The following is a 25,295-nucleotide window of genomic DNA, read 5'->3' as shown; positions in this document are numbered from 1 at the left end:
GCACGTTCTGGCTTAGTCTGCGCAAGCGCCAGAAAGCGCCGGAAGTGATCTCTCGCGCGTGTACGTCACTCATTGTTTACACAGAGATTTCGGAAGTGTTACCTTTCACTGTGAAGATCTAAACATATTTAGACGGACAGGAAATCGCAATGGAAGACGATTTCGATATATCAACAGACAACGCTTTCCGGCGCTTGCGCAGACTAAGCCAGAACGCGCGCACACGTCACACACCAGGAAGCGCGCGCGCCCTCAGATCACTTGGACGTGGTTGTGTACAAGAGGTAAAAACGATATAAATACTGTTCGTTTTCTCAAACAAGCCGCTCGTTTCGTGTCTTAGGCCATCAATGTGTACTTACTACGATGGGGAATTGTTTAAATTGGACTTCTCTCAGGGTTTCTGCACACTTTGTAAAGTCAAATTTAAGACTTTTTAAGACCTTTTTAAGACCCGAAGAAATCAAAATTAATACCATGCATTAGGGATGTGCAATATTGACAAAATATGTCTCGATATTATAAAAGTTTTGTTGATAATAATTAGATAATATTTTACTGATTGTGTTTTTGTGCTTGGTGCCATGGCTGGTTTAGGCCTGTTGTTGACAGCTGACTGACGAAGATATTCATATTTTTCATATTCTATGCAGTGGTCAGTTCACAACAGTGACAGAAATTAACATTTTTTATTAAGAGGTAATATTTGCCATCTTAAATTGATTTCCAGGGGCATTTTCACCTATATATGGACATTTGTAGATGTATGCATCACCTTTTATGTCAAATTCTAACATTCAAATTAAATTATATTAGAATAATTACACAATACCACTGTTACCAGTCAAATTAAATCATTAAATCAAAATCCATCTTTGCAGTACAGAGGTGACACAAAAGTGGCATCAGATCTGGCATTAATATAATTTACACTGCATTTACAATTGCATAAATAAAGCTACAAGATTGTTAAATATGAACTGATTTCTAATTTTAACGTTCTAATTAAAGGGTACTCTAAATGTGAAACTAAAACTGCCAGTAGGTGGCGGCAAGTCACCGTCTTAATAAGTGAGTTGAGGGAGTCATTCATTCAACCGATTCGTTCAAACGGCTGATTCATTCGGGAAAGAAGCAAGTGATTGTTCATTGAATCATTAAATTGATTCGTTCAAAACGCGGATTCCAGTCAAAAAAATTCATCGCTGTCTGTTGCATTGAGACTCTGCTATGGCTTCATTTTGAAATTCTCGTCAGTGAAATAAAGGGAAAACAAACAATATTGACAATATTGTTTATAAAATGTAACTCACAATGTTAATTTATTGTTAATTTATTGTTAATTTAACTGTTATATAAAATAAATAATCACATTTGCAATTGTGCACGGGAAAGCGGAAGTCTTGCTGATGTGCAGTGTTGGGAAAGTTCACTTTCTACATGAACTAGTTCAAAGTTCAGTTCACAAATTTTAAAATGAACTAGTTCAGTTCATAGTTCATATACTCAAAATTTTGAACTAAGTTCACAGTTCCAAAAATGAACTAGTTCGTTCTTTTTTTCCATGTTGCTGCAAGATATTATTTTTCAAAATTATTGCCACAGCCCATATAGAAGAACCACAGACAATTATTTTATCAGTTTTAACACTGAAGCTATGCGTCAGATTTTTCCCATCCTCACTGACCTTGTCATAAAACTCGTTTAAATGATCATACGACGCCTCCTTGCTGCTTTTTGTTTTGATTTGATTTGTAACGTAAGTGATGAGTCGTTCACGAACAATCCATTCATTGCATCTGTCACGTGACAAATGAACGAAAGACTCGAGGTAAAGTAATTATATGTTACCTGTAAACGATTTTTGACTGGGGGAATTTTCGGGGAATTTGCCAGTTAATAGTATAACATTTAAAGCCCCTTAAATGAACGAAATGATTCGAAAAAACATTTGTTCATTTTGATGAACGAGATCGAACAAGAGAGTCAGTAGACACTGGTGGCTGGTGTTGCCAGATTGGGTGTTTTTTCCGCTACATGGCCGGTTTTAGGTGGGTTTTCGCCTGGAAGGTTCTATTGAAATCTGGCATCCTATTGAACGAAGTTTTAAACTGAGAGAGCGTGGCATTCACAGACACCAGAATGAACGAGTTCACAGTAACGTTCATCAGGCAGTAATACGGTACGTTCAGTTCACGTTCGCCCAAAATATGAACGAGTTCATGAACTATCGTTCAATGAACGCGTTCAGGCACAACACTGCTGATGTGATATTGTAGGCCTATGACAACAACATAATATGATATAAATATGAGACAAAAACTCATTTGGGAACATAGCCTAACTATAATTGCACACATCAAGCAGTGAAAGCACGAGAGACAAAAGCGATGTCAGCTCGCAGAGCCTCGTACATCGTTAAAACAATGATTACAATATCATAATAGACAATACACATCGCACACCACTACGCACAAAGAATGAACTAACAATTGAACTGACATTCACCAACTCGCTTCTCCTTCTCTCCTCCTGTTTCGCGTGCAGGAGACGGACGTAACGCTGCCGCGAATGTGACGCACAATGTCACGTGAACAAGCACATCCACAAATTAAGAATAATAAATAAAAAAAAGTACGCTAATTAGATGTTTCTAATTTGGAAAACATTTAGATATGTGTAAGTCAAATTGCCATCGAAAATTTAAGACATTTCATAAGTAAAAATAAGACTTTTTAAGACTTTTTAAGGCCTTAAATTTTAAAAATCTAATTTAAGACTTTTTAAGGATCCGCGGACACCCTGTTCTCTGTGCATGCTCTTTGAGGTGGTGACCATAGACCTGCATTATATGACTGACAGACAAGAACGGTTTGACCTGAAAATATCAAAATTGAAACTACTGCGGAAACAAAAACACCTACAATCTTGGATGCCCTTGAGGTAAGCTAAAACATACCAAAATTTTATTTCAAAGTGAACTATCCTTTTAATTGTAATGCTATTATGGGTGGTTGCCCTGCTCGCTTAATAAATAAACTTCTTACCAGAACCAGGAAGTATGACCATATTAGCCCGGTTCTGTCAACACTGCATTGGCTCCCTATTAAACATCGTATAAATTTTAAAATATTGCTGATTACTTGCAAAGCACTTAATGGTTTAGCTCCGCAGTACTTGAGCGAGCTCTTAACACATTATAGTCCTTCACGGCTATTGCGATCTCAAAATTGCGGCCAGTTGATAATACCTAGAATATCAAAATCAACTGCTGGCCGTAGATCCTTTTCCTATTTAGCACCAAAACTTTGGAACATTCTTCCTAACATTGTCCGGGAAGCAGACACACTCTGTCAGTTCAAATCTAGACTAATCTTTGGCCTAGTACACGCATAACACATTACAGACTTCTAAAATTCAATGTTAGGCTGAATAGTTTAGGTCAGCCGGAACCGGGAACACTTCCCATAAATCCCGATGTACTTGTTACATCATAAGAAGGATAGCGTCTACGCTAATATTAGTCTCTCTGTTTATACCGAGGATCCAGGCTGTTTCCAGATCTGATTAAGGACCTGCACCTGGACACAACGATAACGCAGTCCTGAAGTGTCAACTAGGCTCTTCCCTGTGAAGGCCTCCTTCCCTTCCCTTTACCTCTGTACAGATAAAACGTTGTCGTCACGTGGCTACGAGGACGCGATAAATAATTCTTTATTATACATTTTTAAGACCAGACAAGTAGTTTGTTGAGAGTTGATTTGTAAAGAAGGACTACACACATATACAGTGAGGAAAATAAGTATTTGAACACCCTGCTATTTTGCAAGTTCTCCCACTTAGAAATCATGGAGGGGTCTGAAATTGTCATCATAGGTGCATGTCCACTGTGAGAGACATAATCTAAAAAAAAAAATCCAGAAATCACAATGTATGATTTTTTAACTATTTATTTGTATGATACAGCTGCAAATAAGTATTTGAACACCTGAGAAAATCAATGTTAATATTTGGTACAGTAGCCTTTGTTTGCAATTACAGAGGTCAAACGTTTCCTGTAGTTTTTCACCAGGTTTGCACACACTGCAGGAGGGATTTTGGCCCACTCTTCCACACAGATCTTCTCTAGATCAGTCAGGTTTCTGGGCGGTCGCTGAGAAACACGGAGTTTGAGCTCCCTCCAAAGATTCTCTATTGGGTTTAGGTCTGGAGACTGGCTAGGCCACACCAGAACCTTGATATGCTTCTTACAGAGCCACTCCTTGGTTATCCTGGCTGTGTGCTTCGGGTCATTGTCATGTTGGAAGACCCAGCCTCGACCCATCTTCAATACTCTAACTGAGGGAAGGAGGTTGTTCCCCAAAATCTCGCAATACATGGCCCCGGTCATCCTCTCCTTAATACAGTGCAGTCGCCCTGTCCCATGTGCAGAAAAACACCCCCAAAGCATGATGCTACCACCCCCATGCTTCACAGTAGGGATGGTGTTCTTGGGATGGTACTCATCATTCTTCTTCCTCCAAACACGTTTAGTGGAATTATGACCAAAAAGTTCTATTTTGGTCTCATCTGACCACATGACTTTCTCCCATGACTCCTCTGGATCATCCAAATGGTCATTGGCAAACTTAAGACGGGCCTTGACATGTGCTGGTTTAAGCAGGGGAACCTTCCGTGCCATGCATGATTTCAAACCATGACGTCTTAGTGTATTACCAACAGTAACCTTGGAAACGGTGGTCCCAGCTCTTTTCAGGTCATTGACCAGCTCCTCCCGTGTAGTTCTGGGCTGATTTCTCACCTTTCTTAGGATCATTGAGACCCCACGAGGTGAGATCTTGCATGGAGCCCCAGTCCGAGGGAGATTGACAGTCATGTTTAGCTTCTTCCATTTTCTAATGATTGCTCCAACAGTGGACCTTTTTTCACCAAGCTGCTTGGCAATTTCCCTGTAGCCCTTTCCAGCCTTGTGGAGGTGTACAATTTTGTCTCTAGTGTCTTTGGACAGCTCTTTGGTCTTGGCCATGTTAGTAGTTGGATTCTTACTGATTGTATGGGGTGGACAGGTGTCTTTATGCAGCTAACGACCTCAAACAGGTGCATCTAATTTAGGATAATAAATGGAGTGGAGGTGGACATTTTAAAGGCAGACTAACAGGTCTTTGAGGGTCAGAATTCTAGCAGATAGACAGGTGTTCAAATACTTATTTGCAGCTGTATCATACAAATAAATAGTTAAAAAATCATATATTGTGATTTCTGGATTTTTTTTTTAGATTATGTCTCTCACAGTGGACATGCACCTATGATGACAATTTCAGACCCCTCCATGATTTCCAAGTGGGAGAACTTGCAAAATAGCAGGGTGTTCAAATACTTATTTTCCTCACTGTATATTCAAACGTGCATACCTATGGACTAAACACATATGTGCATGTGCGCATGTGCGTGATGTCGGTGTTTGCGCAGAGATAACTGATAATCGTTTGCACCTTGGAACCTATTTCCGGGAGTGCGTTCTCGAGCCGCCAGGCACTGTTTCGTGCATATGGGCGGCCAGAGCACGCTGAGGGTTTTCTGTTAGAACGGTGTCGTGTTAGCGGCCCCTAAGTTAATAACTAATGATCTTCGCAACGGAAGTGAATCAATCAATTAAAACTAACTTTAGCTGGACAATAATTTTATTCTAGAGCTGCTGTAAAGCCAAAACAATCTCTGTTACTGTAATTTTCCTATTATCACTGTAAAGCTGCTTTGAAACAATTCATATTGTTGTCCTATATAAATGTCCTATTGTCCTATATAAATGAAGGTGACTTGACTAGGACTGCACATGCGCATTGGCTCGTCTAGCCAGAAAAATAAGCTTTTTAAACGCTATTTGAGCACAAGAAACAACAGGGGGACAGTTCATGTTAGATTTTGTTGCTGATTTGAAATATGTTATTTAATTCTGAGTTCGGCAAGCAGTTCTTGAGATTTCAGGATTCCCCCATTCAAATAGATAAGACTTGGTCTTGGATGCCCGAAATAACTGCCCGGAGGCATTGCAAAAAAAAAAAACAGACTTTCTTTGAAACGGACTTTGATAACGCATACTGTTTGTCGCTCTTACAATTGAAAGTGCAGAGATGGATTTTTGTTTACAAACTTCTGTTCTCTACTTATAACTTGTGGTGAAAAGATGACAAACATAGATGCACTACGTGTTCTGTTTCACACTGGCCGATCAAGCAGAGCTGAAGCAGGCGGCATTTATTCACGCTAGGGCTGTCACGATGTTAGATTTTTCACACCACGGTTATTGTGGCCAAAAGAATTCACGATATCGATATATCGCGATATCTATAGAATCTATGGGGGGGGGGGGGGGGGGGGATTTTTGTGAAGGAAGACAAGCATGTGAAGTTTATCTGGTTTCAAACTGAAGCCAAACACTGTCTGAAGGTTTCCTGAAGAACTGAAAAGCTCTTAAACCTGTTGTTGCACTGGCGCCAATAAAGTCATGCAGATAGCAGATTTGAATAAAAAAATCAAGTGCACGGGGGTTCTTAATTTTAATAATCACCCTGTATTAAATATATGAACACAGAAACCCCCTGTTAACAGTTAATGTCACGTTTCCCATTCCATGATGACTAGTAAAATAATATCCGCGTCGCGTCTATGACAACTCCAGGTATTGCACACCGGACACGCACTTTCTCAGTTTATGGCCAGCAATATCATTATGTTTAAGGACATTATGGAATTGAGATAATGTCTGTACTATGTAATGATTATACTGTACAATTAAATACAATAGTTGCTGAGTCTGTGATCTGAACACTTTTTTCTGCGCTCTGTGTCGCGGCAGGATTTTGAACAAGGTCCTGAGCCGTTGCTGGGCGACGCGGACAGACGCCGAATAGAACCGCGCTGTGCTTCTCGTCCGGTGTGTGTACACTCATACAGAATGTGTTCGAATTTTAAAGACGTGGCGCTGCGCTTCTCGTCCCGTCCGGTGTGCGACCACCTCTAAGGTGCTGTTTTCTTTGAAGCCGAAGAACTCTGTTGTTAATACTGGCGAGCTCAGCTTACTTTTTTCGGGTGTGGACAGAGTGTTTCACTCTAGCTGCGCGGGCGCGGACGAGCGCTGCGTCTAGAAAACGCCAATATCGCCAATACCGGTATATTGTATTGCTCTAAATTAACACGATGTCGATATTTCATGCTTTGAATATCACGATTATCGTCAATACCGGTATATTGCGACACCCCTAATTCACGCGCGGCTTAACCATGGCTTGTGTACTGCAAATACAGACGAGTATCATCAGATCGATTGGCTTGGTCATGTGCATTTTCAGAATCTGACTCCAGCTCGAACTGATATGATAAAACTGACGACATTATTAATGGTCTTTATAATTGCTTTGGAAGCTGAAGCTCATGATTATGGTAAGGGTCGTTACATTTTCGACATACGCTTGAGGTGTTTGGCCAATCACAAACGCACTGGCAAATCAGAGCACACTACGCTTTTCGGAAGGGACTTTGTAGAAATCTACATGTTTTAGACAGACGGGGCATAGAGGAGCTACAATGATGTACAGTATGTGAAAAATTATGTATTTTTTTATAAACGTCCCCCTGTAGTCAATTTTATCCCTTAAAACTCATCTTTGATCACCAAAATTACATATTTAAACGTTTTTTTCATTGAAAATTTCTTCATGCCTTAAAATAGCTTGAATGTTCTACACCCTTGCCTCATTTAGTATACGCGGTTCTATGAATATGCAAATTAACCCCGCCTCCACTCACACAGCACAGAGATCCACTCGTTGACAATCACACAGTGACGTGATTGGTTACAAGGTCGATTTTGACGTCAGAAACACCAGCGATTTCAAGTTTTTTTGAGTTCACTGCAGTTTTAAGGAGAAAATACTCAGCAATGGTGTTGACTTATGAATTTGCACATAGTTTGTCATATTATGTCATAGTTATAACATATTAAAAATACCACAGACATATAAACAACATTAAAAGCTTGATTTTCACCACAGGGGGACTTTAACATTAAATAATGTTAACATATTTAAGCATAGTTTGGTAGTATATTACACCCAATACACAAAATAATGATATTTGAAAATAGCATCACATGACCCCTTTAAACTGGTGTTGATGGTAGTTTGGAAAGTGAACAATGCATTGGTAAAACTTTAAAGACAATGTTTTAACTGTGTGCTTTATATTATGCAAATGAGTTACATGGGGGAAATAAGGAAGGGCCCCTTCTGATGCTAGCAGCCAATCGCAACACTGGAATGGGGAAGAGTCAAATTGCAATCTCCTCCTCATCAGAAAGGTCCCCTTATGTACCCTTTTAACAAACACTCCAGCCTGAGTGGTGAGAGGTAGGGCTAAGCAATATATCGATATATTTTTTATAAACAATATAGGACGAGGCAACACCGTTTATTTTAATATACTAGTTTGATATTACGAGCGCATCTAAAATATATCATCGGACACAAAGTGAAAGTGCATAATCCAATTTGTCCTTAACATGAGACGTGCTTTATATTAAGGGTTTCAAATGACCTCATAAGATACAGTTCACGCGTAAGTTTAACACGGCTTGACAGACACTTGTGGTGTTTGTTGCACTTGAGATGTGGTGTTTTCCTCAGTGCACAACTTATATTTCACAGGTATATTCTCCACCTGTAAAAGTTAAAAGCTCATGCAAATATTTATATTTTGCTGTCAGGAGTGGATGAGCCTTATGCAAAATTGTTCAGTAAGGCTTAAGTTTTTGTTGTGAAGTTTTTACTTGTGAAAACTTATTTAATGAAACCAAATAATAGTAATATTATATAATTTAATCTTGGCTAATTATGTATCATATAAGTGTTTAATGTTCCAGCTATTTACTGTTACAATGAACTATTACAGTGACGGCAGTGCATGAGGTGTGTTTACGTTTTATTGTACAGTACTAGCCAGTATTTTAGATTATTACAGGTGCTATAAAATAAATAAAATGCCAGAAAAAGTGGATTTTTTGGTGGATCTGAATGGGAACAATGATGTTAGTTTTTATTTACTTTGTCAATAATGTGACCAAAAATAAAACGTTTGAAATAATTCAGTGATGTATTATATGTTATGAAAGTTCCTGGAGAACATATTTTCTCTGAGGACACTTCGGAGCTTTCAGTGTTAATAGGAGTAGACTACTACTGGCAAGTTGTATCAGGTAGAGTCGAGAGATTAACCGAATCTCTTGTGGCCCTTTAAAGTATTTTTGGATGGACTGTACAAGGATCGATTCCCATGTTGAGTGTAACCGACACAACTTGCATGCAAATTTGTTTAAAAGAAGATACACAGATTTCAAAACAGTTGCGTGCCTTTTGGGAAGTAGAGTCTTCGGGCATACTGAACAAGACAACTGAGAGTCCAGAAGAAATAGAAGCCGTGCAACACTTTAATCAGACAGTTACTTTTAAGGATGGACGTTGTCAGGTTGAGTTACCCTGGAAACCAAATAAACCAGAACTACCAAACAACTTCAAGGTGGCGAAGAAGAGGTTTGAGAAGCTGCAGGGACACCTAAAAGCTAACGTAACCTTTCACACGAAATACAGAGATGTAATACAAGACTAAGTACAGCAAGGCATTTGTGAAGATGAAGATGTTCCAGATAATGATTCACAAGCAGAGAAAACAGATGATGTTGAATACCGTCTACCACACCATGCTGTGCTGAAAGAAGACAAAACAACTAAACTAAGGGTAGAGTTTGATGCATCCTCATATGAGGAGGGTTGTCCATCACTAAATGACTGCTTGCTCGCTGGACCAAACTTGAATCCTGACTTGCTAGACGTGCTTATCAAGTTCTGATTGCACAAAATTGCATTTACTGCTCACTAAGGCATTCTTGCAGATCGCTCTGGCAGAAAAGAAAAAGGATGCTGTCAGATTTCTGTGGCTACATGGTCCTCCAACTGATGTTAAGAAAAATTAGCTGCGCATTATGCGAATGTGTCGAGTGGTTTTCGGAGTTTCCCCAAGTCCATTCTTGTTAGCCATGGGAGCTGATGAAGGTCCTGCTGCTGCAGAAAACATATCTGTTATTTTGACACATTTTACAGTAGGGGTGGGGGGAAAAAAACTATTCTTAGATGCATCGCGATGCGGACGTGGACGATTCTGAATCGATTCACAAATGTCAAAAATCGATTTTCTAACAAAAAAAAAAAGTGCGGAAGTGCAGTGCCTGGACAGTCTGTGGCGTGCACATAACAGAGACGCAATGGCTGAGTGCGAAATGTAAACACCCTCCTCGTTAAAAGCTGACGTGTGGAAATATTTTGGCTTCTATGAAGTTGAAGGAGCTGGACAAGAGCCACACACATTCTTTATGGGTCATTACTTGGTACTTTTAAAGTAAAGTATTTATATTCACACACACACACACACACACACACACACAAAAAAAAAAAAAGATTCAGATAATCGATAATCGCTTTAGCATCGAACCGCAGCCCTCTGAGTCGTAATCGAATCGAATCGTGAGGTGCCTAGAGATTTCCACCCCTATTTTACAGCGTCTGCTTAAAGGGCCTGTTTTTCACGTCATTTTTCTGCACATTCCTTGCGTTTCTTCTCCATCTCTTTTACTATTTTGACAGATACACACTGACACTGCACGCTTGCTCAGAGCCCAAAGGGGGAGTTGTTTAAAGATGTGACTGGGCCAGCCCAGTGTCAATTAAGAAAAGAACCAATTGGCTGCTGACCTATGCGTATCATGGGCTGGTCTGTGAGAAGAAAAAAATAAATCCTACACTGACTTTTTTTGACCAATGCATTACACCGGCACAAAGACCCCAGCGCCGTCAACTGACCCTTTGCAGGGAGTTTGATTGACAGGCGATCTGACCAATCATAATCCGCCATCCGCTGAATCCGCCATTTTTGCAATAATAGATGACATTTACATTTACATTTACTCATTTAGCTGACGCTTTTATCCAAAGCGACTTACAATTGCTATATATGTCAGAGGTCGCACGCCTCTGGAGCAACTAGGGGTTAAGTGTCTTGCTCAAGGACACATTGGTGTCTCACAGTGGATTCGAACCCGGGTCTCTCACACCAAAGGCATGTGTCTTATCCATTGCGCCACACCACCCCGATGAATAATAGTATTGTCAAAAATATTGACATTTCGATACATATCAACACTGAAATATCTAAAACTGTTCCAATACTCCTTTTCTGTACTATTAATAGACCGATACCAGCTGTGCGCTAGGACGGGGGGATGAGGAGATGTGTTCACGTAGACATTTTCATTGGCTAATGTGAGTAAATCTAGATAAAAATTCAAAGAGACAAGCATGACCTGATGTTTCATTATTATCCAAAACGAGGTGATGTTAACATTATGTAGCGCTAAGCATTCTCATGCAATGTACGTTTCATTCATAGCCAAGTCACCTTTATTTATATAGTGCTTTTTACAATACAGATTGTATCAAAGCAGCTTCACAGTGATAACATGAAAATAATACAAGAAAGTTTGTTTCTAGAAGAAAATTGCATTATCGTCCACCTTAAGTAAGGCAGATCAATAATATTGTTGAATATTAAATGTCCCCAACTAAGCAAGCCAGAAGCCAAGGCAACAGTGGCAAGGAACCAAAACTCCATCAAGGTGACAGAATAGACAAAAAAACCTAGGGATACTCAACTCAAAAATACTCAAAGCCTCATACTCAAAGCTGGACTTATTGAAGTAATAACTTATAAAGTTCCAGGAAATCCCTTATATGGACAAAAGGCATCCAGCTATGTAGCAGAAAAAAAAGCAAGACAAACACACAATTGCAACAATATATGTTTTTTCAAGTCATCTTGGGGGTATTTTCATAAAGTACAGTATATGAATAACGTAAAGTATATAAATAAGTATTTAAATAAAATATTTTCTACCTTATTCTGAGATAAACTAAATCAGTCATAAAATTATCATTAGGAAAATATAGGAAAAAGCAAAAAATATACCGGAAAGCACAGAACTGGGTAAAAATAAAATGGAATTTGAAGGGTAAAAAATCATTAAGAATGTAATTTTTATTAAACTGTTAATAAATTGCTGTTAAATTGAACAAGTTTCATGATTTCAAATAATTACACATGCTTTTTGATTAATACAATTTAATTTAACCATCCAAAAAAATGTCAACAGGAAAAATGGAATTAAAGTGTTCCTATCCTTAAGGTTGGCTGCATTAACAGTTTAGCTTTCTTGTTTTTATCCTCTCCTCACATTACTGCTACAGCCTCTGCTATAACATTATCGGTTCATAAAATTGGTATGGAAAAAAGTATCGTTCAGGAACCGGTATCGAAGTCATAGTATTGGTATCAGTATCAATATCGAAAATTTCTGAACGATACCCAGCCCTAATCAGAACTCATTTGATGCATGTTCCCTCAGACATCAGTGAAAAACTAAATATAGATGTCTTGATTAAAGCATTCATCGGCATTAGGGGTTGTTCACGCAGAACAAATTTTTCCATTTCTCTCTGCTACTTTTCAATTGTTTTTCTGTGTGAACGCACTAGTCCTGTTTAACTGTTGCGTTCGCACATGACACAGCATTCTTAAAACCCAGCAGTCAAGTTAAAAGAAGTTTAACTAAAACGCACCTAAAGACCTTGCATTTTTGCTTTGAAAGTTTTTGCTTTCTGTGTGAACCGACACTAACTCCTGAGTGAGTATCAAAAAAGTAAGATGCAGATTTTTGTGCTGTGTTATTAAAATTTATCGTGAGTTCTGAGCGTTCTCACATAACTCTGTTCTCATTCATTTGTATGTTCATCTTCTTGTTTGGGCTGTTTAATATTAGGATTTTGTAAAAAAAAAAAAAAAAAAAAAAAAAAACACAGAGTAAAAATGCACATTCAGTCTATGACAGCAGATGGCAAAAATGGAAAAGCAGGCATGCAGCCGCTACCCCTGTAACCCCGTAAACAAAGCAGTTGCGCTACTTTCTGGACAGTATTTAAATGTTTTAAACAGCCATTCAGATTTTTGTATTCACAATGGTGTTCATTGTAGCACAGAATACTTAAAGGGGTCATTTGATGCAATTTATTGTTTTCCTTTTACTTCAGTGTGTTATGTAGCTGTTTGTGCATGTATAAGATCTGCAGAGTTGCAAAGCTTAAAGTCTCAAACCCAAAGAAATATTCTTTGTAAAAGTTAAGGCTCAGCCACGCCTTCCTAAAACGTTTCATAGTAGTTAAGCTTTATTTACAACACTGTTCCAGAAAAGTACAGCCAAAATATTCGACTTTGTGCTGCACATTTTTCAGAGGACTGTTTCCAGAACCTGGGAGAGTACAGGGCCGGCTGTGCACAAAGGCTGATTCTAAAAAGTGGGGCTTTGCAAGTACAGTCTGGCGCTTCTGACTCAGACACACAGACACAGCCTGTAAATATGTTTTCATATTTTAAGAATTTGCTACTAACTATTCAAACGTGAGTTTTGAGCAGTATAGAGTAATGATTGTTTGTCGTTTCTACGATCACAAATGCAGACATGGTTTTATGTTTACATAGTGTTCTACCCCCCGTAGCGCGGCATCGCTTAGAGAAAGCTGCTTACATGTACAAAAGTAACCATGAACACAGCTTTTGTGTCTTTATCAGCTTTTCCAGATATAGCTACTACTGGCCCTGATAATCATCACAAATAATGACCGCTCTTGCTCCATTTCTGTAAATCCGTTTTTATGAATGAATGACTCTCTACCCGTTGCTCTAGTCTTCGTCAAAAGCCGCTTGCACCACCTGCTGGTGAGGTCGACTAACAGCTATGGAGATTATTAATCGGTAATCTACTGCTATTCCTGCAGTTCCAGGATGTCAAATGTTGAATTTTGATTTTCTGTCGAATTTGAACCACTGAATTTGTGGAAGCGAATTTGTAAGGCGAAATAAAATGGACCGAAAATTGCCAGTCGAATATTATAAGGTTGTATTTTTAAACAGAATGAATATTTTGGAAGTGAAATCTGAGAGGTGAATATGGATTAACGATTTTTTATTCATGAAAATTTGTGTGAAATGTTTTGAATTGAAATATTCACAGCTTAAATATACAACCATGTTGAATTTCAACCCATAAAAATGCAAGACCTAAAAATACAATGCATTAAAATGCAAGCATGGTTAATGCAATTCATAGTTTTTCAAAGTAGTGCAATTCAACAAGCTTTTTTGGTTCAAAAACATTTGCCATTATTTTACTTCCATACCATTAGTTAACATAAACTGACAATGAAAAATACTCCTAAAGAATTCATCAATCTTAGTTAATTTGAAAATGTAATAACACATTATTAAAATCCAAAGTTTTAATTGTATTATTTTATGGAACAGAGCTTACTGAAAGTGTTACCAATTGTCTAATTCTTTTTCACTTTAATCAGTTTGAAACATTTGTTTACTTTATACATTTTTTTGTGTATTGCTTTATTGTATTTAAATGATTTATTGTATGTAAAAAGAAAAAAAGTTATTAAACCAGTTTATTAAACCAACACTTTTTTTTTTTTTTGCAACTTATTTCAATATCGTGATAATACCGTATATCGTGATAAAAGCTTCAGCAATTATAAAATTTTGCCATGTCTGAAGAGGAAAGTGAAATCTTTGTCGTAGCATCCTGTCAATGTTTTGGTATTTGGTATTGGCGTCAGTGCTGGTCAATGCATTGAATAAATGCCATGGTCTCTACGAAGTGAAGCATTAGCTTCAGCATTACCCCAGCGATACATTGCTAGTCGGTTGAGCCTGATGCTCAAAGTTAAAATGATTTTAACACCTTGTTAGGTGGCATTACAATGTAACCTGCACTGACTGACAGCCTGTCTCGAATGTGCAGATACAAGCAGTGTGGATACTGGTAAAATATCAGCAGCTTTAGAAAGCCTCTCATTCAGTTATATTGGAGGATCGAAACTGACATATAGCCCAACAAGCTTATTGTCAGGTTTATGTTGTTATGTGGATCTTTATTTTGACATTCTATTCTGTTTCCTTTAGTTCGTGTTTCCCTGCCATTTAGTTTTGGTTTCATTGGTTACTGATTATGTCCTTGTTTGTTTCTATTGTTACGTATTAGTTTCACATTTGTCTAGTTTAGCCCTGTGTTTCAGATGTTCTTGGTCAGTTCTCGTTTATGCATTTTGTGGATTGCGTTAAAATCTAGTTTACCTGGTAGTTCCTGACCACAGTAATGTGAGCTGGGCCCCGGCGTGGACGTCCGTAGTGGACCACGTGGTCATGTTTGGGTCCTGGGATTCGACAGGAGGAGAACAACTGAGGAAACAATTCCATACATAGCGGCTGTCCACGCATATACTCTACCACTAGCTTCCCACTGGATGATGGAAGAAATACAGCAAGAGAGGACAAGTGGATAGAACACAAGAGAAAGAAAATCCTATTGAGGTACAGACAGCAACAGATTGATATGAAATAATAGCAAGATATTAAGCTCTGGTTTTTGGCACTGCTTGACTGAAACATGCATTAAATGATTCATGTTAATGATTAAATTAGCACAGGTTTTCGGACATATATGTGTAAATCTGCCACTGTACAGTAATGTTGTCCATAGATACCTGTCCACCTCAGCTTTGAAATCCAACACTCCTGCAATTAACTTTGATGCAAACCTGCACAAGAAACAATTAAGACATACATTATTAAATATGCAACCCTAAAACTGTCTTTACATTTATGCATTTAGCAGGCACTTTTACCCAAAGTGACTTACAAAAGAGGAACAAAAGCAATTTGGAAAAGAGCCAAAAATATTTGTAATTTACAATGCCAGATGTATTAGACACCTGAATTAGGAAGCAAGCTGGAGAAGAGAAATGCAGAGAAGATGACACAGAGTGTGTGTGTGTGTGTGTGTGTGTGTGTGTGTGTGTGTGTAAGTGCATTGGTTTAAGAGTGTGGGATGGTTAAGTGATGTCTTTGATATATCAGATAAAACAACTTGTTAAAGAGGTCTTGAACTGAGAATTAAAATTTTCCTTGATCTTTTCACAGTTAAGACAGATAGTTGTTATACTATAAAAAAATACCCTGTTTCAAAACTCAAAACTTCCTCGTTATTCCAAAAACTGCTTTTATTGAAACCAAGGCCAGAAAACGACAGGATCTCAAAAGTGGAGACTTATGACTTCACAGGGTAGCGAAAGACCGCCTTTGCAGAAGAATATCAACGTCTACATCAGTGCATCTTTGGCACCGGCCAGTGGAGCGTTAGTGAATAGTGACATGAGAACGAGAAAAGATCGACACAAGATCAATACCATTACCTTCTAAATGATCCTAGTGCTAGGAAAGTAGGGTTTGTTTTCAACAATGTGAATGTCTCAGCAGTGCATTATTTGTTTGTATTTGGTGCATTTCACTGTGGATTATTTGGTAAATTTTGTCTCAGGCTTTGCAAACAAACTTTTACGATATGCATCTGCCAGCAATGCCACAAACATGTAAGTAATCATGTTTATTCTAATGCGTGATCTGTGATCAGTGATTTCTGATGTAATTATTCAAGTTCAGATATCTTTCTCTCAAAATTGTTCAATAGGCCTACTGTTTATGCATCAGTAAATCAAGCCAGTGACTAAACGATCAACTTCACATTGTTTCTCTTAATAGGATGAAAATAATCTTATTTAAACTGTGATTAAATTACATGCAGAAAGCGATCAAAGAACACAGTGCGAGTTTATCTGGACACTTGCCAAAACTCATTATGAAATCAATGACGCTGTTACACTGCACAACGAAGCTCTTACTGTATTTAATAATAATTATCTGTTACATTTATATAGGGCTTTTCTGGGTACTCAAAGCACTTTACATGGAAGGGGGAATCTCCTCAACCACCACCAATGTGCAGCATCCACCTGGATGATGCGACGGCAGTCATGTTGCGCCAGAACACCCACCACACAACTTATTGGTGGAGAGGAGACAGAGTGATGAAGCCAATCAGTATATGCGGATGATTAGGAGGCCATGGGGCAAATTCGGCCCTACTCTTTTTCGAAGGACATCCTGGGATTTTTAATGCAAACAGAGAGTCAGGACCTCGGTTTAACGTCTCATCCGTAGGACAGTGCTTTCTGGGTGAGTACCCCCTACTGGCCTCACTAACACCTCTTCCAGCAGCAACCTGGTTTTCTCAGGAGGTCTCCCATCCAGGTAATAACCAGGCTCAGCCCTGCTTAGCTTCAGTGGGCAACCAGTCTTGGGCTACAGGGTTGGTTGCTGGTTTACAGTGTTTGCATTGTTATTTGGTGAAAGCATTCATGAGAGTGCAGAAATTGCATTGCAATGATTAGATCACTGCATTCACGTGATCAACAGACTGTCTGTCATCTGTTGAATGCTTATCACTGCAACCTTTTCATGTGATGGAATAGGCCTATGTCACGAAAAAATTGAAGACCGGAAGTACGTCTTTTAGTAGGGATACGGCTCTTCCGGTTAGCTTTTTACAATGGCGGAGTCCGATAGATACCGCTGGACCAAATCTCTCCGCAACCTGCCTGAAGTCACATATGACGATGTGGTTCGGAGGGTAAATGAAAACTCTCAAGTGGAAAAGCGTGAAAGCTGAGGTATGGGTGTCTACGTCCTGACGCAGAGCAACCCGGTACACTACAACAACAGCGGCGGGCCGTTCGCCAGTAAGGTAAACGTTTCTATGGTAACAGCGAGTTGGACCAATCAGCAGACGTTGCTGCTACGCTTAGGATTGTGGTTAGTGTAGTTTTTTTTCATAAGATCGCGGATAAAACATGTTTTTCTTAAAACAAGGTTGATTTCATACGAACTTATAGCTTCTACAGGAGCAAAAACCTTCGTTTCACAACCTCATAGCTCGTGGTCAGTCTACCTCGGATGGTTTAGACATTATGGCTAATAATCTGAATCCTTATGGAGAAATACTGTTGACCGGAAGTTCTGAATCCCTACTCCGCGTTCCGGAAGCAGGAAGTGTGACATAGGCCTATAGATCTAAATATATGATCAATACTTTTTACGATTCGTTAATTTCGATAGCTGTAATAGTAAAAATATAGTAAAAGATTTTCAGAGAGAGAGTTCCACATGTAATACTAGCTATTTAATATGCAAACATGTCAGCCAATTACAGCAGTGGGCGTTTACACTGAAGTCTCACAGCAGACATGCCCCTTCAAACAGAGCGTTCAAAACAGAGAATAAAATCAGGCTAGTAAAAATGCCTTTTATTTCTAAATTATGACCCTTTTTGATGTAAAAATCATACTAACATTATAAGGGCACCCCAGGAAACATTATAAAATAATCCAGTTCATGACCCCTTTAAATGCTTTGAATTTACAGTCCAATAAATTCTTTTAGCAAAATGTAAGATTTAAATGGTACTGTAAGTGTGATTGTTTGTTTGTTTGAGTGTGTGTTTGTAGATTCTGGCTGTTGCATACACTAGTTGACCTCTCCAGTCTGTGAAGTCACGTTTAGGCAGAGAGATGGCTGGATTCGAATGCACTGCCAAAGGCTGCCTACACTCCAGGTATGCCCACTGCACCCACCAATCAGAGATCTGCACAAAGTGAAGACACACAAAACACACCAGATCAAACCAAAAAAAACAGCCTGCTAGTTTACCTTATAAAGCATACACAATCAGAGTCAAAACTGCTGCACAAGGCTGTGATGCCAAAAATTGGGGCTTTCTTCTTTCTTCATTTACGCATTTCTTTCACCATATAAAAAATATATAAATCTTTAGCAGCGGACCTCTGATTGAGTTGACACAGAATCCTATGATATTTAGCTACACCCATGATTAATTAGCATAATGTCCCATGGTATTTCCATGGCACTTAAAAAATGCCATATGTCTATTGTGAATTTGTCTGAAAAACATGGAACTACAAGATGATGATACAATTAAAAAGGTATTTTTGTGCATCAACGTATGAAATTGGTACTTTTAAATTGTGTCACTAGTGCTATTCTCACCCAGTTGTGTGAATGCTTTGCTCGTTTGATCAGCTCTCTCTGCAGTTTTTCGCCAAGACCTCCAGAGCATCCAAACTTCTGAACAATCCCGTGGGTGTGTTCGAGCTCATCTGCCGGTAAGAGCGGCTCCAAAGCCCTCAGGTAGCGCTGCAGCGTCTGGCCAAGCGGGGGCACCGGCTGCGGCGGAACCGACGAGTGGGCCTGTCTCAGCACAACCTGACGAACGTGACACATAGAGGGTTTTTAACACGTCATCAATCCAGAAGTCGGCCATATTGGAGGCACTGAACGTAAACAATGCCACTGACCTGAATGGACTCGCAAATTTGGCTGCTGAAAAATGGTCGTGTTTTGGTCTGTACAAATCGGTCGCACTGGGAAAAATATTTGGAGTTCTATAGACTGTCAAAAGTTAAAGAGTGCAAAAAACTGAGGAAATAAGGTGTTTGTGGTTGAGAGAGGCACAGCATCAGCTCATCAACCACATATGTAAATGAAGTGTTGACTATGGCTAAAATGTAGTTCACTATGTAGTTTAGTTTATAGTCCGAATCCGAATATTTTTGTATCCGATTGGAATCTGATCTAAAATGATATCCACACTGTGTATCGCAACAGTTCAGATTGATTTGTGTGTCCATGCAGCTCTTGGTTCATTGATTTGTGATGGAGGGGTTTGCATTTGCAATAGAGATGTTGTCTTATTTAAATTTTACAGCATGGAAATGTGTAGCCGCCGCGCTGGCCTACTGCGTCTTGAGCCTGCTGCAGAACTGTACGAGGCTGGTATGCACATCTTTTTTCCGCCGGTTTCAAAATTTAAAAATAATAATTTTCTGCTCGTCCGGCACTTTGCAACAATGTAACTTACAGCCTTGTTTCGGCAGCGACTTTCAGCATGTTTCCTATAACAATGTCTGACGTTTTACGTGGCGTGAAAAAGTCACATAAACCACGCGAAATCCGATCAGTGCATTCTAGTCCAGGCGTTTTAGGAAAAAAGGGTGAACAAATTGCAACAGAATCAAACTCAACTGATTTTGTATCCTCAATATGTCCTGAGTAAGGAAAAAAAAGCCCCGAAGAATCCCATTAGGGGAAAGTTCCGAAAAAGACCCAAATATATACTATTCATACGCCTATTCATTATTTTTCTCACATGAATAGGGTAAAAAAATGAACCTTTAGATATCACCATGAAAATTACTGAGTTGATTACTTATATCAAGACAAAAAAAAAATGTATTACAAGTTTTTTAAAATTGTTTGTTAACATGGACAAATGGTGCATAATCTAATTACAGATGTGCTAATTTGCATAAATACCACAACAGATCTAAACATTGGGTATAGCCAGGTGAAAATGTCTTGTTGAATCTTGTTGACAAATAACAGTAAAATACTTAATGTTAAGGTCTGAATGGAACCCATTTAGGCTACCCATGAGCATTAATACATAGAGTAAGGAAGAAGTACTTTAGAAACCAGCCTTTATTAATTATTATTGCAGAGATTGGGTTTGGGGCTGGGTCTGTGGGACTGTTTCTGGGGATTTACTTTTTATTTTACTTACCTTTTGTCTTCTGCATTCTCCTTACCATTGTCTCCTGTTCTTGCCTCAGATTCGTCCCCCAGAAACAGTCCCACGGACCCAGCCCCAAACCCCATTTCTTAAAAATGAATAAAGGCTGGTTTAAAGGACTTCTTCCTTACTCTATGTATTAATGCTCATGGGTAGCCTAAATGGGTTCCATTCAGACCTTAACATTAAGTATTTTACTGTTATTTGTCAACAAGATTCAACAAGACATTTTCACCTGGCTATACCCAATGTTTAGATCTGTTGTGGTATTTATGCAAATTAGCACATCTGTAATTAGATTATGCACCGTTTGTCCATGTTAACAAACAATTTTAAAAAACTTGTAATACATTTTTTGTTTGTCTTGATGTAAGTAATCAACTCAGTAATTTTCATGGTGATATCTAAAGGTTCATTTTTTTACCCTATTCATGTGAGAAAAATAATGAATAGGCGTATGAATAGGATATATTTGGGTCTTTTTCGGAACTTTCCCCTAATGGGATTCTTCGGGGCTTTTTTTTCCTTACTCAGGACATATTGAGGATACAAAATCAGTTGAGTTTGATTCTGTTGCAATTTGTTCACGGTTGACCCCCATTTTGGCTTAAAACGCCTGGACTATTCAGACTGAAGCAGATTTCCTGAATAGGATTTCAAACCACATATGTGGATGTAGCTTCAAACGGATTTCATGTGTGTTTTTTTTTTTTTTCTGTTCAAGTTAGCTAATTCTGATCAGATTTCAATCGGATATGAACAAAAATGTGGACTGACAGTCTGAACGTAGCCTATGTCGGGAAAAGAAATAGAAGGAATATTTGTCGGGTCGTCAGTCCATGACTAAGAAGCTACCTCGTTCAAATCTTTACCACATTAACTTTAGTTTGTCAAAATTTCGCGCTCTTTCCTGCTTACTAAGTCCTTCTCTATATGATTTAGCAACTTCCACGTGTTTTTCCCGTGGTTTAGATTTCATAAATTAGTGTAACAGTGTGTTCAGTAGTACATAAACAGTGCAATCCATGCTATCGTTTACATCGGAGTATCTGTGTATGGCCGAGTATCCAATATGGCCGCGCATCCGGGTAACTGACCAGACCGTGACGTAGGTGCAAACACTCTAATGACTGAAAGTGAGGAGCTTAAGTTTTCACTTAAAATATACTTAAGTTACGAGTCACTTCCCTAATACATTTTGTAAACCCCCTCTATACTGGAGAAAAGAGAAGTTTGCATCTATTCATAAATAAATGTTTTATATTTCATAAGTGTTTCTATCAATCGCTGTCAAACAACAGCAACAAAGCATATTTAGAATTATATGCACAATACTACACAACACTTACCCTGTGCATTAATAAAGAGCATATTCTTGGAGATATCCTCTCTAAAATCATTGTTCACGATGAAATAGCAAACTATTTAAGCTCATGCAAACACGAACGTCACCAAGAATCTTCATCAATGATATTACAAGATAACTCAAGTTATTCTTCGCCCCACAAGAAAACGGCAGTAAACTATTCTGACAGTTGAAGTGTTCAGTCTGTTAAGAGTCTTCAAAGTTCGGCTGAAGTTCGTGAGCTCCAGCACGCACTTCGGGTGTGGACACTATACAACACGTGTGCAGTGTTTAGTGTTTTTTGCCGTATCCTTTCGTATATGTGCGCAAAGACAATGAGCCAAGGTCTATTCAGATCCTCTTGGGCGTTTTCAGACCTGTAGGTCGCTTGTTTTGGTCGGAAACAAGGACTTACAATCGATTTTATTTTATTATTATTATTATTATAATTGTTAAAATAATGTTGCAGTTTCTTCTTGGTTCGGTTTGCTTTCACAAGGCAACAATTTAAAGCGCACCATAATGTGTTTATGCAAGTCACATGTGAGTAAAACTGTCCTCTTATTGGCCAGAGTTTCCTCTGCGTCATCCATCAAGAAATACATAGACGCCTACGCTACAGCAGTATGGCAGATATTGGCATTTGACTATGGTTTGACTATCCATAAATATATTTTAAATAGTTACAATTGTATTGTATTTCGACTAGTCCTAATTATAATTTGACTATAGTCAGAATGATTATTAGAGATATCTGCAATTATTATTGGATTCGTCAGAAATTAAAGTCGAGAGATATAAATACGTTTTGACTAAAATATGGCAAGCCGTAGTATTAGCATTGATTTAGTTATGACTTGTCAAAAGTCCAATTCTAGATATATCTTCTCCAATTTTGACTCGTCGTAATTGGAATTAATATCTACAATGTGAGTATGACTAATCATAATATGCATTGAAGATAACAATGTTATTTTGACTAGTCATAATATACATTCGAGATATCTACAATTCTATTTGGACTATAGTCACATTCTTCCATTGACTTACATTGTAAATATTTTCAGATATCTTCAAATGAGTTTTGACTTGAATAAATTGTAATTAAAGAATAAAGATACCTATAATAAAACTTATTTTTCCCCCTATAATTAATAAAACAAATAAAAGTTCTGACAATAATAAAACTACTGTGACATTTCCTGATTATACTGTTGCAATATATTTTTAAAAGAGGGTTATGTTTGTTAAACTTGGCTTCACCAATAGAGGGCACTCTCAGCATTACGCTAGGCCGTGGATTGGTCACTGAAGTTAGTACAGTAAAAAAAAACGCTCCGTACTTAATGATTAACTTTCAGTATGAGCTAAAATGAGGAGTAAGTGTTGAAAAATACCACGATTGAGACGAAAATTTGAGACAAGTGATGGGTGATAAACTAAATCGATGTTAAAGAACCTGAATTAGCCATGTGTGGTGTTAAAAACATAAGCTAAAAAGCACACATGAACAGGCCTAATCACCCTGCTCACGTGTTAATTTCGTCTGTGCACAGGCATAATCACCTGCTCACGTGTTCATCATCTAACGACATTTAATCAGCCATTAGCTATAAAAAGAGCAATAAGACAAAGTGCATACAGTTATAAATGCCGAAGTAATGTGAATATATACTATATTGTCATTTTCATGGTTATGAGTATGGAGTTTGTGCATTGCTCACCTGTATTTGTGTTAATGGTGTGTGATGTGATACTTTATTGTTATTTGTTATAATTCTATGCCATGTAAGAGTGAGTATAGAACATGTTATGTTTATTGTGTTATGTTTATGGATTTAGAGAAGGTAACCAGTGTCAATAATAATGTGTCCAGTGTGTCAAGCCTAATCGTAAATGGTGGTTGCATTATGGGACATTATTATTATTTCTGATACATGGTTAAGAGAACTGATGGTAAAACTGATGATAAAAGAGCATGAGTGAGCGCTGGTGTACACACAACAGAGATTGTTTCCAACATAATCTCTCTTTATTAGGCTATCTATTTTTCAGAAATAAATGTGTTGCAACAAGGACCAGCACCACCTCATTTTTAAATGAGTGTAACACTAGCGATAATTAAATTAGAAATCCCTTTCAAAATGTTTACTTGTATTGCATCTGCTAGACGCTATGGGTAAAATCTAGCCTGACGTCGTCATACTCAGATTCTAGTCAGAATGTGAGTCTGATACTGTTCCATTGAATTTTGATTATGGGGCGTGTTTCAACCGAACCAGGAAGGAAAATGCCTCTGCACTCAATTGGATAGTCAACGACTCTGCCTACAACCAATCAGAGCAACGGAGTAAGTGACGTATGTTTTTCATTCATGTTTCCGATCTACAAATGCCTTGATCGCGGTTCTCTGTTCCTCTTTTAAAATGAATCCGCTGTCGATATCATCTATAACAGTCGCGATGGCGGAATCTACACATAATGTTTTATAAACAAAGTTCGAGAGTAGCACGTTCAAATAATCAATCCAATCAACTTGTCATCAAACAATGACCGTCTATGTTCTACACTATCAGCATGAGAGCTAGGAAGCATAATATTTATTCACTCAGTCAACTCACCTAACATTCCTTGACAGTTTTCAGCATCCCTCCACTCACTCTCGGCTTGTTCTTCCACAGCCTGGAATACGGGGGGAGTACTTGGGTTCGGCCGAATACCGAGCCCGGAACCTCTCCTCGGACAGCACGCCAAATATGCATTTATTCTATCTGACTTTGTAAGTGTGAACTCGTGAAATAACAATTCTCCAGCGGCAGTCATCTTTGTTGTTAACGAATTCAACCCAAGCGCTCGTTGGTGACGTGGATGATTACGTTACGTTGCTCATCTGTCCATCATCGTATAAAGCCCGCCCTGACAATTTGATTGGTCCGAACAATTTTTGTTCGAGCATATAGCTCCTCAACGGAGCGAGTCCAGACCGAACTTCCCGACCTAAAAATGTTGTGGGCGGGGCTAAGTTCGGCTGGCATCCAGGCTAGGTAAAATCTCATTTTTCTACGAATTCTGAAACTCCGAATTCTAAATTTAACAGCGCAGTGCCTACTGCACAGTCATAAAAGAGCAGCGATCTGAACGCGTTCATTGGGTCCTCAGTGGGAACTGCAGCATGTCTCCGCAAACTAATGGGCGAAATAATCGTGGCGCATCCCGCCGAGTGAGCGCAGAGCCTGCCGAAAGGGGCGG

At 38.6% G+C, this 25,295-nt stretch overlaps 1 protein-coding gene across 2 annotated transcripts in view; it reads right to left on the bottom strand.

Annotated features, from left to right (window-relative positions):
• cratb (carnitine O-acetyltransferase b) overlaps positions 1 to 22,390 on the bottom strand; it is a 67,069-nt gene extending 44,679 nt beyond the window's left edge. Inside the window, exons 1-6 of one of the 2 annotated variants that reach the window (XM_084423734.1) lie at positions 22,051 to 22,390; positions 19,428 to 19,493; positions 19,120 to 19,335; positions 18,579 to 18,697; positions 15,705 to 15,758; positions 15,295 to 15,460 (exon numbers count right to left, since the gene is read on the bottom strand). In XM_084423734.1, coding sequence (XP_084279860.1) covers positions 15,295 to 15,460; positions 15,705 to 15,758; positions 18,579 to 18,697; positions 19,120 to 19,335; positions 19,428 to 19,493; positions 22,051 to 22,101 — 672 coding nt within the window. In that variant the 5' untranslated portion in view covers positions 22,102 to 22,390. The remainder of the gene's footprint in view (positions 1 to 15,294; positions 15,461 to 15,704; positions 15,759 to 18,578; positions 18,698 to 19,119; positions 19,336 to 19,427; positions 19,494 to 22,050) is intronic. The other variant, XM_084423735.1, reaches the window with a different exon arrangement.
• Between the last annotated feature and the right edge of the window lie 2,905 nt (positions 22,391 to 25,295).

The sequence above is a fragment of the Rutilus rutilus genome (genome assembly GCF_951802725.1).
Source record: "Rutilus rutilus genome assembly, chromosome: 11".
In the NCBI taxonomy this organism is placed as follows: Eukaryota; Metazoa; Chordata; class Actinopteri; order Cypriniformes; family Leuciscidae; genus Rutilus; species Rutilus rutilus.
This window is presented reverse-complemented; position numbering and strand designations above follow the sequence as displayed.